General features: G+C 34.6%; 4 protein-coding genes across 5 annotated transcripts; 2 read left to right on the top strand and 2 right to left on the bottom strand.

The window, feature by feature from the left end:
* The first annotated feature begins 3,855 nt into the window (after positions 1-3,855).
* Positions 3,856-5,087, top strand: LOC134666750 (S-adenosylmethionine sensor upstream of mTORC1). The gene has a single exon (XM_063524024.1). It carries the CDS (start codon positions 4,077-4,079, stop codon positions 5,046-5,048), a length of 972 nt encoding a protein of 323 aa, XP_063380094.1. The 5' UTR covers positions 3,856-4,076; the 3' UTR covers positions 5,049-5,087.
* On the bottom strand, positions 5,078-6,153 carry LOC134666771 (SAP domain-containing ribonucleoprotein). The gene has a single exon (XM_063524058.1). It carries the CDS (start codon positions 6,148-6,150, stop codon positions 5,341-5,343), a length of 810 nt encoding a protein of 269 aa, XP_063380128.1. The 5' UTR covers positions 6,151-6,153; the 3' UTR covers positions 5,078-5,340.
* A 1-nt stretch (position 6,154) lies between these two features.
* On the bottom strand, positions 6,155-14,999 carry LOC134666759 (abasic site processing protein HMCES). 2 transcript variants are annotated; one of them, XM_063524047.1, is made up of 6 exons: positions 14,890-14,999; positions 14,564-14,804; positions 14,280-14,483; positions 13,910-14,122; positions 13,382-13,680; positions 6,155-6,268 (listed from the first exon to the last, which is right to left on the bottom strand). In XM_063524047.1, exons 1-5 carry the CDS (start codon positions 14,907-14,909, stop codon positions 13,429-13,431), a joined length of 930 nt encoding a protein of 309 aa, XP_063380117.1. In that variant the 5' UTR covers positions 14,910-14,999; the 3' UTR covers positions 6,155-6,268; positions 13,382-13,428. The 2 variants fall into 2 exon arrangements, with proteins under 2 accessions (XP_063380117.1, XP_063380108.1); XM_063524038.1 differs by lacking the exon at positions 6,155-6,268 and having other exon boundaries at positions 13,251-13,680.
* On the top strand, positions 6,361-13,368 carry LOC134666745 (uncharacterized). Its single transcript, XM_063524011.1, has 5 exons — positions 6,361-6,759; positions 6,835-7,020; positions 11,170-11,985; positions 12,307-12,538; positions 13,133-13,368. Exons 1-5 carry the CDS (start codon positions 6,637-6,639, stop codon positions 13,231-13,233), a joined length of 1,458 nt encoding a protein of 485 aa, XP_063380081.1. The 5' UTR covers positions 6,361-6,636; the 3' UTR covers positions 13,234-13,368.
* Positions 15,000-21,075: the final 6,076 nt, after the last annotated feature.

The raw sequence follows: 21,075 nt of genomic DNA, 5'->3' as shown, positions 1-21,075 counted from the left end.
AACACTGTTAGGGGATGAATTTTACAAAACGCTGAAATTGCTTTTCCTGTTTTCTAATAATATCCCTGAATAAAAAGATTCAAGCCCCACACTCGAATAAATGTTTAATATCCATACAAACTTTCAACCCCTTTTTAACCACCTTAGGGGATGAATTTTCAAAAACGCTGAAATTAGTTTTCTTGTACTTTAATAATATATCTTTTTACGAAGTTTCAAATTCCGAGCTTAAAAGAAAACTTTAACCCCATATAAAACATTCATCCCCTTTTTAACCCTGTTAGGGGATGAATTTTACAAAACGCTTAAATTACTTTTATTGCCTTCTTATAATATCCCCAAATACAAAGATTCATGTCCCGCGCTCGAAAAAATATTTGATATCCATACAAACTTTCAACCCCTTTTTCACCACCTTGGGGGATGAATTTTCTAAAACGCTGAAATTAGTTTTCTTGTATTTTAATTTAATACGTTTTTACAAAGTTTCAAGTTCCTAGCTTGAAATAAAATTTGCACCCGATGAGGAACTTTCATCCCCTTTTTAACCCCCTTAGGGGTTGAATTTCCAAAAATGTTGGAATAACTTTTTTTTGTAATTGGCTATTATGCCTTTCTAAGAAGTTTCAAAGCATTTGTAATGGATTCAAATTTTCAACCCCTTTTTAACACTGTTAGGGGATGAATTTTACAAAACGCTGAAATTGCTTTTCCTGTTTTCTAATAATATCCCTGAATAAAAAGATTCAAGCCCCACACTCGAATAAATGTTTAATATCCATACAAACTTTCAACCCCTTTTTAACCACCTTAGGGGATGAATTTTCAAAAACGCTGAAATTAGTTTTCTTGTACTTTAATAATATATCTTTTTACGAAGTTTTAAATTCCGAGCTTAAAAGAAAACTTTAACCCCATATAAAACTTTCATCCCCTTTTTAACCCTGTTAGGGGATGAATTTTACAAAACGCTTAAATTACTTTTATTGCCTTCTAATAATATCCCCAAATACAAAGATTCATGTCCCGCGCTCGAAAAAATATTTGATATCCATACAAACTTTCAACCCCTTTTTCACCACCTTGGGGGATGAATTTTCTAAAACGCTGAAATTAGTTTTCTTGTATTTTAATTTAATACGTTATTACAAAGTTTCAAGTTCCTAGCTTGAAATAAAATTTGCACCCGATGAGGAACTTTCATCCCCTTTTTAACCCCCTTAGGGGTTGAATTTCCAAAAATGTTGGAACAACTTTTTTTGTAATTGGCTATTATGCCTTTCTAAGAAGTTTCAAAGCATTTGTAATGGATTCAAATTTTCAACCCCTTTTTAACACTGTTACGCCAAGCGCGCACCACGATTTTAATTTTTGCGACACGATTTTAAAATCGCGCTGTAATTTATCGCAGAAAATTCAGTGCGCGCACTGCGATGAAAAAGTCGACGATTTGTTCATTCTCGACATGGATGTCGTACCAGTCGCTTGTCGTGAAACAATATGCAATCGCTGTATGACTGATTTATACCACAAAGGTGATCTCCTTCTATTTCTATAATTAAACGGTCAACATCTAGCGTCTCATCTTGTAACTCCATTGGAGAAGCAGGTTCCGATATGTTGACGCTTGGAGAGCGAAATGCCGACTGAGGTCCCGGCTGCGATTTTATTATCGCAGTGCGCGCGGGGCCATACAGCTTCGTATGCTGCAATTCACTTTGCGACAATCGCGTCGCGCGCTGTCGTGGAAAAATGTAACAAATCACAATTTTAAAATCGCTGCGATTTTTTTGTCGCATATGCGCGCACCACCATATAAACCCATACGTTACATTTCTGCGACTAAATTATCGCGCGACAAAAAATCGTGGTGCGCGCTTGGCTTTAGGGGATGAATTTTACAAAACGCTGAAATTACTTTTCCTGACCCTATAGCGCCCTCCAGACTATGTGCGTGAATCGCGGGCGAAGCCGCGAACGCGAGTGTGGAGTCTAGTTCGCTGATATGCGAAATCGACTCCAGACTCGCGTTCGCGGCTTCGCGCCGCGATTCGCGCACGAGTGTGGAGCGGGCTTATTACTAAGACTTCGCTGTCCGTCCGTCCGTCTGTCACCAGGCTGTATATCACGATCCGTGATAGCTAGACAGTTGAAATTTTCACAGATGATGTAGTTCTGTTGCCGCTATAACAACAAATACTAAAAACAGAATAAAATAAAGATTTAAATGGGGCTCCCATACAACAAACGTGATTTTTGGCCAAAGTTAAGCAACGTCGGGAGTGGTCAGTACTTGGATGGGTGACCGTTTTTTTTTTTGCATTATGGTACGGAACCCTTCGTGCGCGAGTCCGACTCGCACTTGCCCGGTTTTTAGCATTAGAAATAAGGTAAACAATCTTGATGTGTCTTTTAATTGAAAAACACATTTTAAAAATAAGTTACGGCAAATATGTAACATTTAGCCCTCATTCGCGTAAAAAAAGCGCTTGAATCTGTCAGCACGCTAAATACGATTTAACGACCAAGGCTTAAAGTCGAAAATCCAACAACGCTTGATAAAAAGCGTCACCGTTGTCGTGCGAATACATGCATGGTATAAAGTCAGACCGTAAAAAGTGCAGCGATTTTGATAGCCCACGTAGTGCAAGTGTCATTTTAAACGTCAAACTTCTATGAAATTATGACGTATACATAACACTTACACTGCGTGGGCTATCAAATCTGCAGCTGCAGACTTTGTTTCGTGCGACTATATCCATTTGTGCCATTCAAACGCTTTTTTAACGCGCGTTGAAAAAGCTGCCGCGCGAACAGGGCCTTACACTCGCGTCTCACGCATAGATATATTTAAAGATTACGTCCAAGCGAGCTGTCACTGTAACCACTTTTGTTTAGTGTACGATTAACAATTTAACACCACCTTGCTGTAGCCATGTCGATAAAGTCATATCGATAAACTATCGACATTTCTTGCAATTTTAATTTTACTTGAAAGGTTTAACGATACCTAAAATAAACGAAACCGCTTTTATTCTTTATTGTAGTTATCAGATCACAATTTTATCGTCACGCCCCAGCAGGCAACGAAGGGAAAGTTCAGATATTTAATTAAAATACATAAATGCCTACAAAAATATGTGTTCCGCAATAATTGAATTATTTTATTATATTCTAATATATTTATTATTCATTAGCATTTCAATTATGTTTAACGAAGATATTAAAGCTTCAATTAATAGCTATTTCGTTCCGCTATGTAGCGTTTATCGATATATAACATAATTAAAATCTTCTTTTCACATCCCTAAAAGAGCACACATACACAGCCTGGCCACCACGAGCAAGCTATACACAACAACTAAAAGCAAAAGCAAATGTCGTGTCTTACAGGGACCTAAAGAACCTGGCCGAGGACCGCGAAAACTGGCGCATACTCTTAAAATTATGATGATGATGATGATACACAGTCTGGATGCACCAAAAAAGGCAACACTTTGATTTGAAGTCCATCTTGTCAACAGTATGGTTGTCCTTTTTTGACAAACGGCATTTTTAAAAGAGCAGGGAGAGAGAAATGATAATATACTTGGTCAAGCAGATCTTGTCAGTAGAAAAAGGCGGCAAATTTAAAAAATGTAGGCGCGAAGGGATATCATCTCATAGACAATTTGAATTTCGCGCCTTTTTCTACTGACAAGATTTGCTTGACCGTCTATAGTTGCTGCGCCGTCAAAGAGAACAGACAACGTTAGGGCCTTGGTCTCACGGCTCGGCTCGTGGCTCGCGCGAGAATGTAAACCGCATTTAAAAAGCTTTCTGTCACTGTCACTTGTCATTGACGCCCTCTACACACCACAGTCACCACACCGCCAACGCCATCAGCCCATCATTATCATTCTAAGTGGTTATAGATACTTTTTGTAATGCTATTCCTGGTCAACTCCAAACTCCACTCAACTCTGGATTCTCTGGTACTATGGGAAGAGATGAAAGAAAGCTATAATTCGTGAATTAAATGTGCGTTTATTATTGATCATTTTACTAAACCAGAACAGCCACTGGTATTCACAGCAATGGCCACTAAAGAGCATAAACATTTGGCAAATATAATTAAAGAAGTCCACGCATCTCTTAGAAAATCATCTCTGGAAGTAGGCCCCGAAAACGCATGGCGTGAACATTGTAAAAATAAGAATATACTTAGTAAATATGCAGAGTCTATGCAGAAATTAGCTACAACTCATTGGGAAGAAAATTGTGCAAGTGAACACAGTGAAGCAACATCAAGAATTAAGTGGACGGCAGATTTGGCTCATTCCTACTTTATGCAAAGATTGTACTTTTCGCATAGATTTAAAGAATATGAAATAGCTGTGAAAATGAAGACTGAAATCACTATTGAAGAGAATTTCTCTGAGCCCCTAAAACTTATTGATGTAGGCAGCTGCTACAACCCATTTAAGAAGTATAATTTTTTTGATGTTTTGGCTGTGGATTTATGTCCAGCAAATGCATCTGTCTTTGAATGTGACTTCTTAGAGGTGCCATGTGGTGCTTCTTTAAGGCAAACATCAAATAAAATTCAACAGTTACCATCACATCATTTTGATATTGTAACATTTTGTTTTCTTTTAGAATATATCCCTAGTTCACCTCTTAGAATTAAGGCCTGTATAAAAGCCTATGATATTTTAAAACCAGGTGGAATACTGGTCATTAACACTCCAGATTCAAAACATGTTGGTGCTAATGGTAAACTGATGAAGAATTGGCGTTATACATTAGCATGTATTGGGTTCTCCAGGATTAAGTATGAAAAATTTAAGCATATGCATTGTATGGCATTCAGAAAAAGTCTAAGTAAAGATGTGGCTGTTCGCTGGGCAACTGTTCACAAAGATGCTAACATGGAATTTACTCTGCATATACCTCAAGATTTTACTAAAATACAAGAAGAGAATCAATCACACCCAGAATATTTATGCCGGAAAACAACTGTGGCTGCTGAAGACTTCAATGAATTACCATTTAAGGACCTTGAATGATAGAATTATTTTGAAATAATAAAGACCAATACTGCAAAATATTTAATTTCATGAAATGTATGTCATTATTAACATTTATACTTAAACAGAAAATTTGCAAAGGTGATAACATTGGGTGACAATCAAACGTAACTAACTAATATCATTGATATTATTGGACAATAAACTGTTACAAGTGTAATAAAGTGCATTGTTACTTGAATTTTTTGATAGTACTTAGTGACTTTTGCTTGTCACCCAACGATAATGTGAATATTTACAGTAACTTCCTTATTCTACCACTGAACTGCTATTACTTAGCAGTAACAGTACCAAACTTAGCCTTGCGTTTCTCAATCCGTTCCTTAAGCTCTATATCAGTCATAATTTTAGACACTGATTGTCCAAATCTTTCAGCTCTTTGTTTGAGTTTATCTATATTCTCACTTAATGTTGCTGGTGTCTTGTTTAAAGTAATTGCGCTTGAAGTGTTCTGGCCAAATCTCTGTTTTCTGGCCTCTTTCCTTTCATCATCTGACATCTTGACGGGTAATCCAAATCTTTTAGCACGCATTTCTAACCTTGTTTTTGCATCAATATCTGCAGTTATTTTTATTTTGGTATCAATTGGAGCTGTAACTTCAGGTTGACTTTGGGTGATTTCTGCATCTGGTTTAACTGCCGGTGTCACAGAAATTGCCCTGTTTAACACAATTTTTTTAGATCCAGCCTCCTTATTTTCTTCTTTGGATTCCTTTGAGTCTGCAGTTATTTTTCGCTTGAGTGTTCTTAAAGGCTTCACCTCGCTGGCAGGCTTCGGCGCCGGTTGATCGGCAAGCGCTAATTCTTCGTTTATAGTGTCTACTGCAGAGTCGTCAAGTATGTCGGTTTGGTTTTTTTCGTCATCGTCATCCAATTTTTCCTCTTCTTCCAAGACACTATCAGAGTCTATTTCATCTGAATCCAAATTGATATCCTGGTGATCGTCTTGTGCCATGGCTGTTTGTAGTCTAGCCACGAGTTCTGCTTTGTCGCCCGTATGAGGGAGGCCACGCGACTTCAACTCTTTACGTAAATCAACTACCTTCATTTTACTAGCGTCTAAAACCGTAGAATCAGCCATTTCTTTTACCCTCTTTTTAACTTTTTTGCGAAAAATCAAGATGTTGTGGCTCCTGCTAAATACTGGTTGGTTTGATTGATTGAATTGACGTTCGTTTCGTTTTCTTGGCTTGGTTTACCTACAAAATTATGGCAACATTAAAATATAAGCAAGCGCAAATTTTTCTGGCAGTTTTAAGCTTTGCTTAAATACAATACACAGTAAATGTCATTTCTCAGTTTCACACATGCATGACATTTTATGACAGCAGACGGCTAAAAGAAAAGAATGTTATTCTATTTTATTTATTTATAGACGCAGTGTGTTTGTTACTGTTAAGTTTAAAGCAAGCTAATAATTATTTTCGGATAGTATTTTTTTAATATTTCCAGCTGAGCTTAATAATACTAACTAGACTGCGTATATTCAAATTAAACATTGCGACCATGGTATTGAATACTAGCAAATACTAGTAAGCTAATATCCGAAGTTCTGTCTCCTTATAATATGGAAGCTTGGAAGCCGGACCCCGATCCAGACACAATTGTTGACCAATTGATACAGAAATATGATGAGACTTCTATGCCGGTGCCAGATTTTGAATCTGACCCTCATCTTCTTATTTCAAAGGTTGGACCACTTGTAACTTAGAATATCATTCTTCCAAGCAGATAACAATACTTAATGATATGTTACATGTTTTAGGTCCGAAAACACTACATGGAATATGTGATCAAATTATTGTCAATAAATTATGAAAATAACCAGAAATTGCTGAACAAAAATATATATTTGCCCAGTGCTATATGGAGGTGTGCCAAAAATATTGAAACATCAGCTGTTCAGGCTTGTATGGTAGTGCAGCTCTACAGGAAGAATATCCAGGATGTGGTCTGTATTACATTTTATAGAGTATTTTTACAGTTATATTCATATTTAGTCTGATTTGTAGTTTTCTTATGATTATGCAAACCACACTGAGGATTATACAGTAAGAAGAATACTTTTTTCTGTACAAATATATCACACAATATACATACCTTTCTTTCTTATCTAAAGGCTAAAATCACCAACCTCGTAACTCTTTTTTGTGGATATAACAGTACCTAAAGTTGCAAACCTTATAACTTCTTGCAAGGGAGATAAAAGGTTTGTTACTTTAGCTGGCAATATGACATAAATTATGTCATTATTTTATATGATTATAATAATATCACACTATGGTGCATGAAATAAAGGCGAAATTGCGTTTCTCTGTAAATAATAAAGATTTATTTTAAAATCGAACTAAATACATCTAATCTTCTACAACATTTGTTTGAAATATAAAGTAATTTACCTGTAAATAATAAAGAAACAACATTTAAAGCCTCTATTCTGGGGTTTTGTTATTTCTTTTACATAGAATCAATCTTTATCTATTTTATAGTATTGAATATTTTTTCCTATGATGGATGTCAATGTCTTAAGTGTTATTCATGACACTCGGTAAAGTCTATGGCTAAAGCGGCTAGCCGCATAAAGGTTAACATTAAGAAAATAGGTATCACTATTTTCTTTACATCTCCCTCCTAGAGAAAAAAATTGCATAGGAGAAAACAATCACGCAATTTTTAATTCAGGTACTAAGTACCACTGGAGACAATTTTGTAATGTGGTAAAGGTTTGATTCCAGTTTCTTGTGTCCTGCATCAACTTCATAGATGGAGCTTGATATTTTTCTTAGAATCTTAAATGGTCCAATTCTTAATTCATCCATCTTCTTCCTATTCAGTCGGTTCCCATTTTCTACATAAACCATGTCTCCCATTTCAAAACTGTGTTCTTTTCTATGCCGATCAAATTTTTCTTTATTATATTTGTGAGATCTTATTGTGTTTTCGTAGGCTAATTTTCTGTCTCTTTTCAGGTCTTCTTTTGAACACTTTGATTTTAATTCTAATGGTAAAATATTTACGTTTTCACCTTCCAAAAGGTATTTTGGAGTAAATTTCGTGACAGTGTGTTCTGTTTCATTATATTTTTCTACACATTTCTGTGCAATAGTTGTCCAGGCTGTTTTCTTATCATTTTCATTAATTGTACATCTTATTTTATTGACTAAAGTTTGATTTAGCCTTTCATTAAGACCATTAGAGAATGGCGCATCTACAGCCGTAAAAACCATTTTTATATTTTTACTCCTTAGGTAATCTTTAAATTCTTTAGAATTTATGCCGGGGTATTGATCTGTTAATACCATATCAATATTATAACTCTGTGTCACATAAGTTATCAGTTTAATAAAATCACTAGAGTTTTGATTTTTTGATGCCAAAATATATGCATATCTCGTGAAATGATCAACTAGAAGATGTAAATATTTTTTTGTTGACCGTGATCCTCCAAAGCCTCCAATGGTATCAATAGATACTATTTCAAACGGGCGTGTTGCTGGTCCCAAATGTGACAATAAGCCATATTTTGACTTCCTCCTTGATTTGTTCTTTATACATATTTCACATTCATCACACATTTTTTTAATATTTGTGAATATATTTCTCGCTGTATAAAATGGTGTTATTTTATTTATCATCTGGGTTCTCCCAATGTGGCAGTAAGTATTGTGAACATCTTTGATGAGAGCTTTGCTAAGTGCTTCAGATAGTATGATTTTATTTCTATTTTTTTTTTTTTTGTAATAAATTGTGTTTTCCAATATCGCGTTTGTTTTTCCATTTTGTAGGTCTTGATTTTTATATTGATCATTTTTTATATCTTCTAGTGTTATTAAATTTACTACTTTCAAAAAGTCATCATTATTTTCATATGGCTCTAGTACTGGATTTCTGCTTAAGCAGTCTGCCTCTTGATTAGATTGTCCAGGATTGTATTTTATTTTAAAATTATATTGGGAAAGATAATAAGTCAAATCTCCAAGTTCCTCATCAGTTCTAGCCTTGATGTTCATATTTTCCAATGGTTTATGATCGGAGTATACCACAAATTCTTTTCCCATAAGCCAGTGCTGCCAATACTTAACAGCTTCTTTTATTGCAAGACATTCTAGATATATGGCCTTTTTCCTTTTTTGAGTCTCAGTTAGTTTCTTCGAGAAGTATGCCACGGGCTTACTGTCTCCGTTTTTATCTACTTGTTTCAAAACCGCTCCGACTCCGTCGATACTAGCATCTGTGTATATATTTATGGGCAGTTCAGGATCAAATATTTTCAGAATCGGTTTTGAACATAGCATACTTTTTATTTTTTCAAATGATTCTTGGCATGCTGGCGACCATATAAATTTCACATCTTTTCGTAGTAAATTGTGTAACGGATCCAGAATAATTGCGCTATGTGGTATAAATTTATGATGAAAATTTACTTTTCCTAGGAATTGGCGTATATTTTTTCTTGTTTTCGGAATTGGAAAATCCCTCACTGCGGTTAAGTAGTCTTTAAGTGGTCTGACTGAATTGTTCTCGATTATATGACCAAGATATTTAGCATGGTTGTTTGCAAAACTACATTTAGAGAACTTAAGTCTAAACCCTTCTCTTAGTATTGCCTCGAGTAGTCTAGATATATGTTGCATGTGTTCATTGAAAGTTTTCGAAAAAATCAAGATGTCATCTATAAAATTTACCGCAAAATCAGAGAGCTTATGTTTTCTTATGATATTGCTCAATATTCTTTGGAAAATTGCTGAAGCAGTCTTTAAACCAAACGGAAGGCACGTCCATTGAAAATGGCCTTCTTGGGTAACAAATGCAGTTTTGTATCTATCTTGAATTTTCAAAGGTATTGACCAAAAAGCGGAATTTACGTCGAAAGTAGAAAAGTACTTACAGTTTACAGTTTTTACCATTAAATCCTCAATCAGCGGGAATGGTTGTGACTGTGGAACGACGATTTTGTTTAATTCTCTAAAATCTATGCATAACCTTGTTCGTTTTCCATCTTCTTTTTTATATGCCAAAGTCACCGGAGCAGCAAACGGGCTATAAGATTCTTCAATTAATTTGTTCTTTAGTAGTTTCGATATTTGTCCTTCTATTTCTTTTCTATCTTCTGTGTTGCATCTATATGGACGTTTGCTACAGTACTTGTCCACCATCAAGTCTATATGAGCTTCATAATCGCGTACAGTGCCAATGTCATATTTATCCTTAGCAAAGACTGATTTATATTTTTCAATTAACTTGTCAATCTGTCTTTGTTGATATGAATCTAGATGATTTACTGACATTTCAAATTCATCTGAATTAATATGTTCGTTAAAATTTATTTCATATCTGCTTTTAATCTCTTTATTTAGTAGTATCTCCGTAAAAGTAATATCGTCATCTTTGTCACCCAGTACATCAGGAATATTGACGTTAGATATATTTGAAGAATTACTTATCAACTCTTCTTTTTCTATATTCTCTCCATTCAGGAACTTCTTTTTATCTTCTGGACTATTATATTGTAAAATGTTTAATTCATCATCTTGCATTAATTTGAATTTTTTTATACAATCCAAACCTATTAGAAAATCATAAGGAAGATTTTCTATGACGAAAATATCCATCTTTGACTCAATTTTATATATTTTTATTTTGAGTGTTATCATACCTTTTGTTTTCTTCGCACCATTAATAGTACTCAAGTTTGCTGTTTCTATATCAGTTGTCTTTTCTTTATCTTTTATCTTTAATAATTTAGAATTTATTAATGACACATTTGACCCTGGGTCATAAATCCCAGACACTTTTAATGTATCATTTAACAGCAGCTTTACTTTTATTAATGGTGGTACTTCTAGTTTTTTGGATTCTGCTCATTCAGCTCAACTTCCAATTCTGAGTTATTCACACTTTTCACAATTGCTTTTTGATTTTTTCCTTTAAACCAGCATTTTTCTTCGGGATGGTAGCGTGTCCCTTTGTTTTCAGTTATACAAACTTGGCATGGCTTTTTTTCTTCAAACTCGTGACCTGAAATCTATGGCTAGCCGCATAAAGGTTAACATTAAGAAAATAGGTATCACTATTTTCTTTACATGATTTAAAATTTCAGATAAAAGAATTGAAGAATGACACCAAAAAAGGGAAATTGAATAAGAAATTATATGACTGTCTACACAGACCACCAGAAAATGAGAAAAAACTCCAAACAGACTTTAAAACTTCAGATAACTGTAACTGCCAATGCAAATGTAATAACAGAAAGAAACGCCGCAGGATGTCTACTACACATAATGTGACTGACACATCAATTGATAATTCATTTGATATCAATCATGTTGATTCACTTAGTATTCAGAGTATGCAGCCTTCCAATCCACTCCACCCACTTACTAGTACTGTGCTGCCACCAACAACTACAGTTACTGATATAACACAAACTGTTTACAATCAAGGTTCATTAAGCTATATAAGCCCACCAAAGGCTATGGAAACACCATATTCAGATGAATTAGCAGAGCAGTTGGAAAAGCTATTTCATAGTGATCCTAATGATGATGATTTGTTTGAGGGTACACTCTGTTCTAATGATTATGTTTACAATGACAGTGCAAAAAAAGTTCCAGTTGATCAAATGACATGTCCACCCATTTCTCAGACCCAAGTTACCAATACCACTGTAATAGAAGCTCATGAAGCTAAAATAAAATCGTTAGATGAAAGAGTGGCTTCACTGGCAGGTTTGTTAGCCAACTCTACAGATAATCCTGTGCCTCAGCAAACAATTGATGACCAAACCAGAATAGACACCCAAAAATCCAGGAAACAGAATCCTGGCAAGTGGTTGTGTGAGGAGTATTTTCTTAAAGTCCGTTTGTATGAATTGTTGGACTTAATAAGGGAGACTAACAGGATGGGTCATATGCGGGTATGTACATTACATGTCTTATGTCATTTCCACTAGTTACAATACAAGTTGTTACCAGGTAACAACTAATTTTTTTTCTCACCCATTTCTACAACTAAAAAAATGGATTTGGTTCCGAATAGTTACTAACAACGTGATTTACATGATTCATCAACAAACACAAAAAAATTTACTATACTCAAATAAATATGGAGGGTGGTAAAAAAATGTCAGCTAGTTATTGAGTAAAGGAGAATTTAATGAGTGAAAATTTATTGAAAGTAAATGAAATAGAACAAATTATTCTCACATATCTTAATCTGTTTTATTGCTTTTCTATAGATTAAGGATTTATTCCGAGACCTGTTTGGTGATGACAGTGACGATGAAGGGGTGATTTCACCACTGGATGAGACACCGGAATTTGTTGTTAGTTGCAAAGAGCGCATAGCCCCATGGGTTGTTAAGCTGTTAACCCCATACTATACTAGGGGACGCATAAGGGGCAAGACTCTTTTTAAAGCTCTAGCAAAGCATTTAATAAAATTGATATACCAGTGCAGTAGATACCCTGGTAAGTAAAAAGCGTTATAATATAATGGATCAATAACAATGACGTAACTTCATTACTTTAGTTGTATGATGGTACAGAAACCTTCCTGTGCATGCGGGTCTGACTAACATTAAACCATTTTTAATAAGTATTATTATCCATGGCATAGTCCACTATACAAGAAAAGTTTTTGGCGAACATTTCACTTTTGGTACATGCTTTTATTGCTGACTGTGCTTTTCTTACCATAGGCTACTAATACTCATTGCAACAATTGTAAAAACCCAAAACAATTAGGTTGCGTTGTTTCATCACAGAGTTCCTATGAGGTCACCTTCTGTCTCCATCATCAGATCAGCTCCAAGTCATCATAATACTGCATTGTCAACTGATTTACATATGTATGCAAACAATTGGAAACCGGGAAGTGGGTCAAATTTAGCTTCCAAGATTTGACCCAAAGTATGGCCGTCTGTCCCCTTATTTTTACACTGTGGTATTGGGATTTCAGATGCTAGAGGTTATTACAATAATTATTATGCAAGGGTGGTAATTGTTACATTCACACAGTAGATTTACTAGTTAAAATTATTAAATGCCAATTTATGATTTCAGATGAATATGAAGTAAGCAGCTTTGTGACAGATTTCCTGAATAATCATAAGATGATAAGGTGTGAAGCAGATTTCAAACAGTTCAGAATTGAGAATTTGTGAAGAATAAAAGTTGGTGATGAAGAGACAGTTTTAAATTTTTAAAACAACAATTGCCAGTTGTGTTGGATAACCTTAATTATTAACTAAACATTCTTATTAAGTAGATAGTTTTATTCAAGTGTAAGTAATCACACTGTTTTTATTTTACCTGTCCTTTCAGTTTATATTGACAAATAAACTTGTCTTGTTCCTCAGTTATTTTTTTCTTTTGGTTTCACCACCAGTGTTGTCATTTATCTTTCTTTTTTCAGGCTTAACAAACCACCCTGTTAGGGTTTTCTGTATAGACTTATTTTTCTGGGCTAAGGTTATTATTTTGTTGCAATCTGCTGATTTATTTCTTGAATTATTGACCAGTGTTGAAACTGGATGCCAGGATAGTATATTGACTGGTTTCAAATATCCCAGAGCCATATGCAAATGAACATCAGAAATGTTGAGCCAAGCCTGAAACCAATTAATATTTATTACTTAATTCTTATTTCATAAAACTTTATTTGCTATAAACTTTAAAGCCCAAACCGAGTTTCAATTGCTGGGGTAATATAAAAAAGCAGAATGATTGGCATGAGTAAAAATGATGATAGCCATCTTTGAATAGTTTGTCGGTGGTGGTGCTACAAAACATAGAAAAACAAGAACAAATTATGGTATTAGGAATGTATACTATACATACATCAATTTGATGTTCATTGTCCAATACAGCCGGCATTCTGTGGTGCAGCCAGTTGAGAGTGCTGTTTGAGTCCATGGTGATCACTGAATAGGAGTATATTATAACTTCCTCATTTTGCCATACATGGTACAAGCCAGCCATGTGCAAAAGTTTTATCCCTTTCCAGCCATTTTCATCATCATAGGAATTATTCCAAGTTGCTGGATCATCCACCTATAGACATTAATAGTTATTTTAACTAAAGCAAACTTATATACAATCATTACATTGTGGGATATGATCAAACTTATGAATGCAGTTTACCTTAGTAGTCAGCAATGTAATATAAATTTTTATTTCATTCATATTTTTGTGACATAATAATGTTTACCTTGACATTTTCATCCTGGGGAGAATATATGTAGTAAGGCTGTTTATTTTTGCTAGCCTTGTCTGTAGTTTGCCATTCATAAAACCCTTCTACAACAATCACACATCTACCCCCGTCTTGTAAAATAGGGCCATAGAGCTTTGACCCTTGTATGTTTTCTAAACGGCAATTATTGGTACTCAGATTATGATTTCTATAATCACCCTAGAAAAAAAGAACAGTTACCCATTAATTAATGTGTTTTACTGAAATGACGTAATTATTAAAAATTGGCTATTACATACCTTGTGCCAGGGAGGTATAATTCCCCACATCATAGGTTTTACAATCCTTCTGGTTCGAGCTGCAGTTTTGAACTTACTTGCAGAGACCAAAATGGGAGTAACGTCTGTGGGAGCGATGTTATATGAAGGTTTGTATTCCCTGCCATCGTTATGTTCGTGCATCCATTCAGGTTTACAGTGCAGATCACCGGGTTTTGGCTTATAGCTGCATGCACATATTACTTGTTCTTTATTAAGCGATCTAAAAACAATAATAAAATCGAAAAGATTATGTACTGCCATATGCTACTTTACTAATAATAATTGGAAACGTTATTTTTACTTACAATCCAGTACGGCCACACATAGTAAACTAGTACAGCGAATACAGCGATGAAATTAAACTAAAATATTTGTGCCGCATTAATGATTCGTACTTTCTTTAACCCTTAATCATATATCGGGAAATATTTCCCACTTCATTCTAATTTACGAAATATTTTTTATCTTTTTAAAGGCAGCACTCAGCGGTACCAACTATACAGATTTAAAATCTTAGTAACATTTTGAATTTGAAAAATGGCAACACTTTTCTAATGGCCGCCATTTGTGACCATACGTCAAAGTCAATGTCAGTTGTTGTGATTTTTTTTGCAATAACGACAATTTTTTTAGTGTTTTGAGGTTAAATGCGAAAAAAAATCTTGTAAGAGCATACACTGAATACTATCATAAACTAGACTTATTTTCCCTGTGTTTTGCTTGAAAAGAATTGTGATAGCGATATGACTTAGCCAAGATTTTTAGGTTTTAGTAAGTGGGTAATTATTTCCCATTGTTTGTCCCTGAAAGTACGATTTACAAAAAAATTGGTAGGTTTTATCAAGTGGGAAATTATTTCCCAGTGTTTGTTCTATACCTAAATTTTAATTGGTTTCCATAAATAAAAATATATGCCCGTTTGCCTGTTATACAAAAAAATCTGTGCCTGTTTTGTTTTCTTTTTTCTTTTATTTATTTCTTTGATTTTTGAAGATAACATTAAATAGCTCAATAGTGGGACCGGATTTTTGCACTAAAAGTTTTGATAATTCTAAAGTTGAAAAAGTGATACTTACCTGATATGGGACATATTTTTAAGCATATTTGCAATATATGATGAAAAGTTAGAACGAGCGTTAGATATAAATTAGGTATTTATATATTTTTAGTAATGATTTTTTAATATTGAATTAAAGTGCAATGTTTAAGTTCCATTGTTTATAATATGTATGACGCTTTATAATGTAAAATTATTAGAAATTTTTTTAACGTGCATCTTTGTCAAACTACAATTAGCTTATTATTTTGTCGATATTGAATTAAAGTTTAATAAATCCACAACAACATATCTAAATTTTTAAGTTAATAGGCAAGCTAAAAAGCTAGAAGAATAAGATATATGCTTTAAAATTAATATACGTTTTTTGTCCTATAAGATCTAATATTGAATTAGAGTTAGTAAAAATAAGTCTATTACTATAAAATAATATACGCAGCCATATTATGGAAAGTAAGAAATTTCTGTGTGTAGCTTGCATTGTAATAGTAAAATCTAGTTAAAAAGGCGCGAAATTCATACATACGCCGCGCTGGTCCGTCAGTCGCCGGCGCGGCGCTCGAGAGCCTATCATAGCCTACCTATACCTCGCCCCTCGCCCCACCTCCCGCTCAGTAACACTGTCTGTCTTTTCTTATCATTCATTTGTTTGTTTACCGTGCACATACATAAATTAGATGCGGACATTACGTGAAATTAAAATATCTTATTACGTAAAAATACCTACAGCTGGTCAATCAGATCTTGTCAGTAGAAAGAGGCGGCAAATTTGAAAAATGTATTCGCGAAGGGATATCGTCCCATAGAAAATTTGAATTTCGCGCCTTTTTTTAGTGACAAGATTTGCTTGACCAGCTATATTTCATTATCTTGACTAATATTGTAATAAAAATGTACAAGATATTCACAACTATTTTTTACTATACATAGTTTGTCAAAGGACTGTCTCATTTCAAACATAGACAGAGAGAATCATCATACTATCTTTGACTTACACTAGTACTAGCACCCAAAAGAAAAGGATGAATATAGTTTTTTGTTTTTATTTACTGACAAATTGGTTTGACCAACTATACCTATTTCTGGTTTCTATTGTCATGTCCTGTCCTATTCAACGTCAATATCATAATACGTATATTATAAACCAACTGCTCAATATATATTACACGGTATACATCCTGAATATACAATAAGGTAAGTGGCCTCACTTACCTATTTGTATATTCCGTGTGGGCCGTATATGCCTATACTTATACAGCCCACCTTAAATTAAAATGGTTTTTTTTTAATGAACAGGATATGAAGTATGAAAAACTCACTCAAATAGGTTTCTCATTTATTTAAGTTTCTTCATTATACCAAAATAGTTATAAAAATATTACGATACTCTTGGAAAATATACCTTTTATAAAAGTCCTATTATGGGCCTTATTGAACACTAGCAGTGTATTACTTAATCCCGCAAAAAATAATCATTTTGACAGTAGGTAATAACAGATTTTATTGTTTTTAACTTAAGAGTTATACATATACAAATAACAATATTTGATACTTCATATCGGGAGGATTTATTTATAATAAGTGAAAATAATTATTTTGGGCCTTAATAACTAAAGATATAAAAATTTTCTAGTTTTCGCTAATATAGTAGGTAACTAAACATAAATCTTTATTAGTTACAGCAGTATCATCTTTTAACATCTGGGGGCACGGAAGTGCCTCCGCCAAGACGAGCAAAGCGCAAGGGCACTATCTACCTTTTCTCGAAGCGCTTCGTCGTTTTTTGGAACCCTCATAACTTGGGGTTGGATTACATCAGATAAACAAAGTTCTCGGACTTATTAAGCATATCAATTGCATAGCTCTTATACTTTAGATTTTATTCATATCTAAAAACTTCGATTTCGTCACTGACTCACTCACTTGATGATCATCAATACCGGGTACTTCCTGAAGTCCTCTAAGAAGCTGAAATTTGGTATGTAAGATAGTTTTAGTACACAAACAACAAATAAATTCAAAAACTTGAAATTTTTTATCCCTAAGGGGATGAAGAGGAAGTTTAATTTTGTATGGGGAATCAATAATCGCTGAATCGATTTCGTTGAAATTTGGTATGTAGATAGGTATTGTTATGGGGAAGGATATAGAATAGATTTCAACCTCAAAGTTTACCCTTACGGGGTGAAGGCAGATTTCAACCCCAAAGTTTACCCTTACGGAGTGAAGGGTTTATATGGGGAATCAGTAAGAAGTACATTGTGTAACAGATGCCCCCAGATACTTATTTCAGGATTTTTAATAGTAAATCACCCCAACCCTTTGAATTAGGGGATGGAAGATTGTCATAAGCAACTTACAAAAAGAAGTGAAATCCCACCAAAAACATTTTGATGTAAAAAGTTGCCCAAACGAAACCTTAAGGCTCGCACTGTCAAAAAGTTATCAGATCTCTTGCCAAGCTTCTAACTCTACAAGCCCTCTAACTTTACTAGCTCTACACCAAAAGTATGTGGCTTGGCCGTTTCGTTTCTACAAGAACTATTGTATGTAAGTATAATACAAAAACCGCCCAAATGCGAGTCGGACTCGCGTTCCAAGGGTTCCGTACATTACACAATTTTTAACAATATATTTTTTTTAGAGAAAAGTGAGTAAAATGTCTTTAAAAAACCCGTAGGGATCGGAAAACTAGGTACTTAAGTCCGACTCACGCTTGACTGCACATTTCTAAAAAGTTTTCCTGTCATCTATAGGAAAAGAGCTAATATGTGTATTTTTTTCATAATTTTAGACCCAGTAGTTTCGGAGATAAGGGGGGGGGGGGATGGTCATTTATTGTATTTTCTTAAATAACTTCTAAACTGTTTATTTTAAAATTATGAAAAAATATATCTGAGATTCTCACAATGACCCCTTCATTTGATATATAACAAGATATAGGTTTTTTTTCTTCTATTTATCATTCATCTCAAAAGTGACCCCTTTATTTGAATTTCTGTTATTTACTTTACATGTATGTCCTTGGGTTATAGACTTACATGTGTATACCAAATTTCAACTTATTGGTGCAGTAGTTTCGGAGCAAATAGGCTGTGACAGACGGACAGCCAGACACACGAGTGATCCTATAAGGGTTCACTATTTTTCCTTTTGAGGTACGGAACCCTAAAAATAATGATTTAATAAATTTTTCACCTTATGCCCATGTGGCGGTAGCGAAACAGCCAAGCCACATATTTAGACTAAGGTGTAGAGTTAGTGAAGTTAGGGCTTGTAGAGTTTGAAGCTTGGCTCGACAAGAGATCTGACAACTTTTTGACAGTGCGAGTCTTATGGTTTCGTCTTAGCAACAATTTACATGAAAATGTGTTTGGTGGGATAATTTATTACAGTATAAATATTTATTTGTAACAGTAGGTATTATCTTTTAACACAATTTTTACAGTACATCTGGCCCCAATTTCACATCGGTGACAGGTGCGGCGAATTGTAAAATCACTGTTGCTGACGTCACAGGCATCCATGGGCTACGATTACCACTTACCATCGGGCGGGCCGTATTGTATTATAAAAAAAAAACCTTATTATATCGGAATAAAACAGATATTTCTCCTGCGAAGTTTCTGACAATTGTCAAAGATTTAGAAGAATTGTAGGTAATTCTTGACAGGTAATGAGTTATATGTCGGAATTTCGTGACAATTGTAGTGTTTTTTGTGACAATTGTCATAAACGGAGCAAGAGGAATATCTTTTTTTTTCCGATATCATAAAGTTTTTTTTAATAATACAATGATGGTGGCAAACAGGAATACAGCCCGCCCGATGGTAAGCGGTAACCGTAGCCCATGGATGCCTGTGACGTCAGCAACAGTGATTTTACAATTCGTCGCACCTGTCACGTTGGTGAAACAGGGGCCTGGTGCTACATTACGACACCGATGCTATAATAAGCACATTAAAACACTCCCTTTGGCCGTGTATTAAAATTCGTCACTCGTTGCAAAATATCTATTTTTCGTACTTCTATCGTAAATACCTACCTATTGTATTAACAAAAAAAAAGTCACTTGTAAATAGTTACTGCCTTTAAAAAGTATAAGTGCCTCAATGTTATTAGACTTTTTGATTCTTTAAAACGTCTTTAGGTCAATAAAGCAAGTGAAAAATTATTAGAGTTAGACCAAAAAAAGTCTGCAGCAATTTTGACAGCCCACGCAGTGCAAGTGTTATTTATAAGTCATAATTTCATAGAAATTCTTCAAATCGACCTTATTAATAAGAGATAAAAAATATTCAAAATTACCTTAAAATATTTTAATCTTATATTTCATCTCATACGTTCAATAAGGCCCGGGACTGGGCCTTTTTACCTGCACTGACAGTGGGCCTTCTTAGCAACAAGTACAAATTCAGAATAATTGGGAATAATAGGGAGCAACTGCTATTTTTGAATGCTGGGCCTTGTTACCCGCCGGGCCTCATATGCCTGCACCTCACCTACCTTATTTATTTGTTTTACAAGGGGAAAAGTTGTTAATTAACCACTCGTGCTAATATTGATACCCAAACAAGCGAAACATTTTTTTTATTAAATAGGAGGCAAACGAGCAGATGGATCACCTGGTGGTTAGCGATTACCGCCGCCCATGGACACCCGCAACACCAGAAGGGTTGCAAGCGCGTTGCCGACCTTTAAGATGGGGGTCTTTGAAGGTTTGAAGGTGGTATCGGACAGTTCATTCCACAGTTTGGCTGTACGAGGCAGGAAGTACATTGACAAATTCAAACATTCTAAAATTGAACTCTAAAATTGAAAATTGAAGTTCGTAAAGTTGAACCTTGAGCGTAGTGAAGGTTTCAAGGGACGAAGGTTAAATAAAATTTTCACCACATCAGCTCGTAAAGGCCCTCTTGATTGTTCGAAACGGATAAGAAAAGTGGCATTTAATTTGATGCAAATTTTGAGTTGTTTCCGTAGGTAAATTGGATCAGTTAGTTGGTAATATTGACGTTAAAATGATAAATATTGAATAACGTTAGTTTGAAATTGATTTTATGATAAAGTAAATATTATCGGAGATGATCGCTCTTAAAAAATATATGTCGCTAGTCATTTATAACCTAAAAGCGCCAAATTACGCAAAATTATATTGAAATGACACCTGTGTATTGAATTTGAAGAATACTTTAACAAGGGTAGTTATCTGTATGACAATGCACCTAAAATAATTTTTCATCACACTTGCTCGGAAAAGATGTATTTACACGTAGGGCTTGCGGGCGGGAAATTGTTATTTTCGCCCTAGGGCGGAAAAAATCTTTTCCGAGCAAGTGTGATGAAAAACACTTATTTACACGTAGGGCTTGCGGGCGGGAAATTGAAATTTTCGCCCTAGGGCGGAAAAGTGTTTTATACAGAAGTTTGTTTT

The sequence above is a fragment of the Cydia fagiglandana genome, chromosome 1 (genome assembly GCF_963556715.1).
Source record: "Cydia fagiglandana chromosome 1, ilCydFagi1.1, whole genome shotgun sequence".
Classification (NCBI taxonomy): Eukaryota; Metazoa; Arthropoda; class Insecta; order Lepidoptera; family Tortricidae; genus Cydia; species Cydia fagiglandana.
The sequence above is the reverse complement of the archived record's forward strand: the minus strand, read 5'-3'. Positions and strand labels throughout refer to the sequence as shown.

What these genes read in the sequence shown, in the direction of transcription:
- LOC134666750 (XM_063524024.1), top strand. Translation starts at nt 4,077, where the DNA reads ATGGCCACTAAAGAGCATAAACATTTGGCAAATATAATTAAAGAAGTC.
- LOC134666771 (XM_063524058.1), bottom strand. Translation starts at nt 6,150, where the DNA reads ATGGCTGATTCTACGGTTTTAGACGCTAGTAAAATGAAGGTAGTTGAT.
- LOC134666745 (XM_063524011.1), top strand. Translation starts at nt 6,637, where the DNA reads ATGGAAGCTTGGAAGCCGGACCCCGATCCAGACACAATTGTTGACCAA. An exon ending in CTCATCTTCTTATTTCAAAG is followed by an intron (nt 6,760 to 6,834) that starts GTTGGACCACTT and finishes TACATGTTTTAG; the next exon opens with GTCCGAAAACACTACATGGA. An exon ending in CCAGTGCAGTAGATACCCTG is followed by an intron (nt 12,539 to 13,132) that starts GTAAGTAAAAAG and finishes TTATGATTTCAG; the next exon opens with ATGAATATGAAGTAAGCAGC.
- LOC134666759 (XM_063524047.1), bottom strand. Translation starts at nt 14,909, where the DNA reads ATGTGTGGCCGTACTGGATT. An exon ending in ATGTGTGGCCGTACTGGATT is followed by an intron (nt 14,805 to 14,889) that starts GTAAGTAAAAAT and finishes TATTGTTTTTAG; the next exon opens with ATCGCTTAATAAAGAACAAG. An exon ending in TTATACCTCCCTGGCACAAG is followed by an intron (nt 14,484 to 14,563) that starts GTATGTAATAGC and finishes CTTTTTTTCTAG; the next exon opens with GGTGATTATAGAAATCATAA.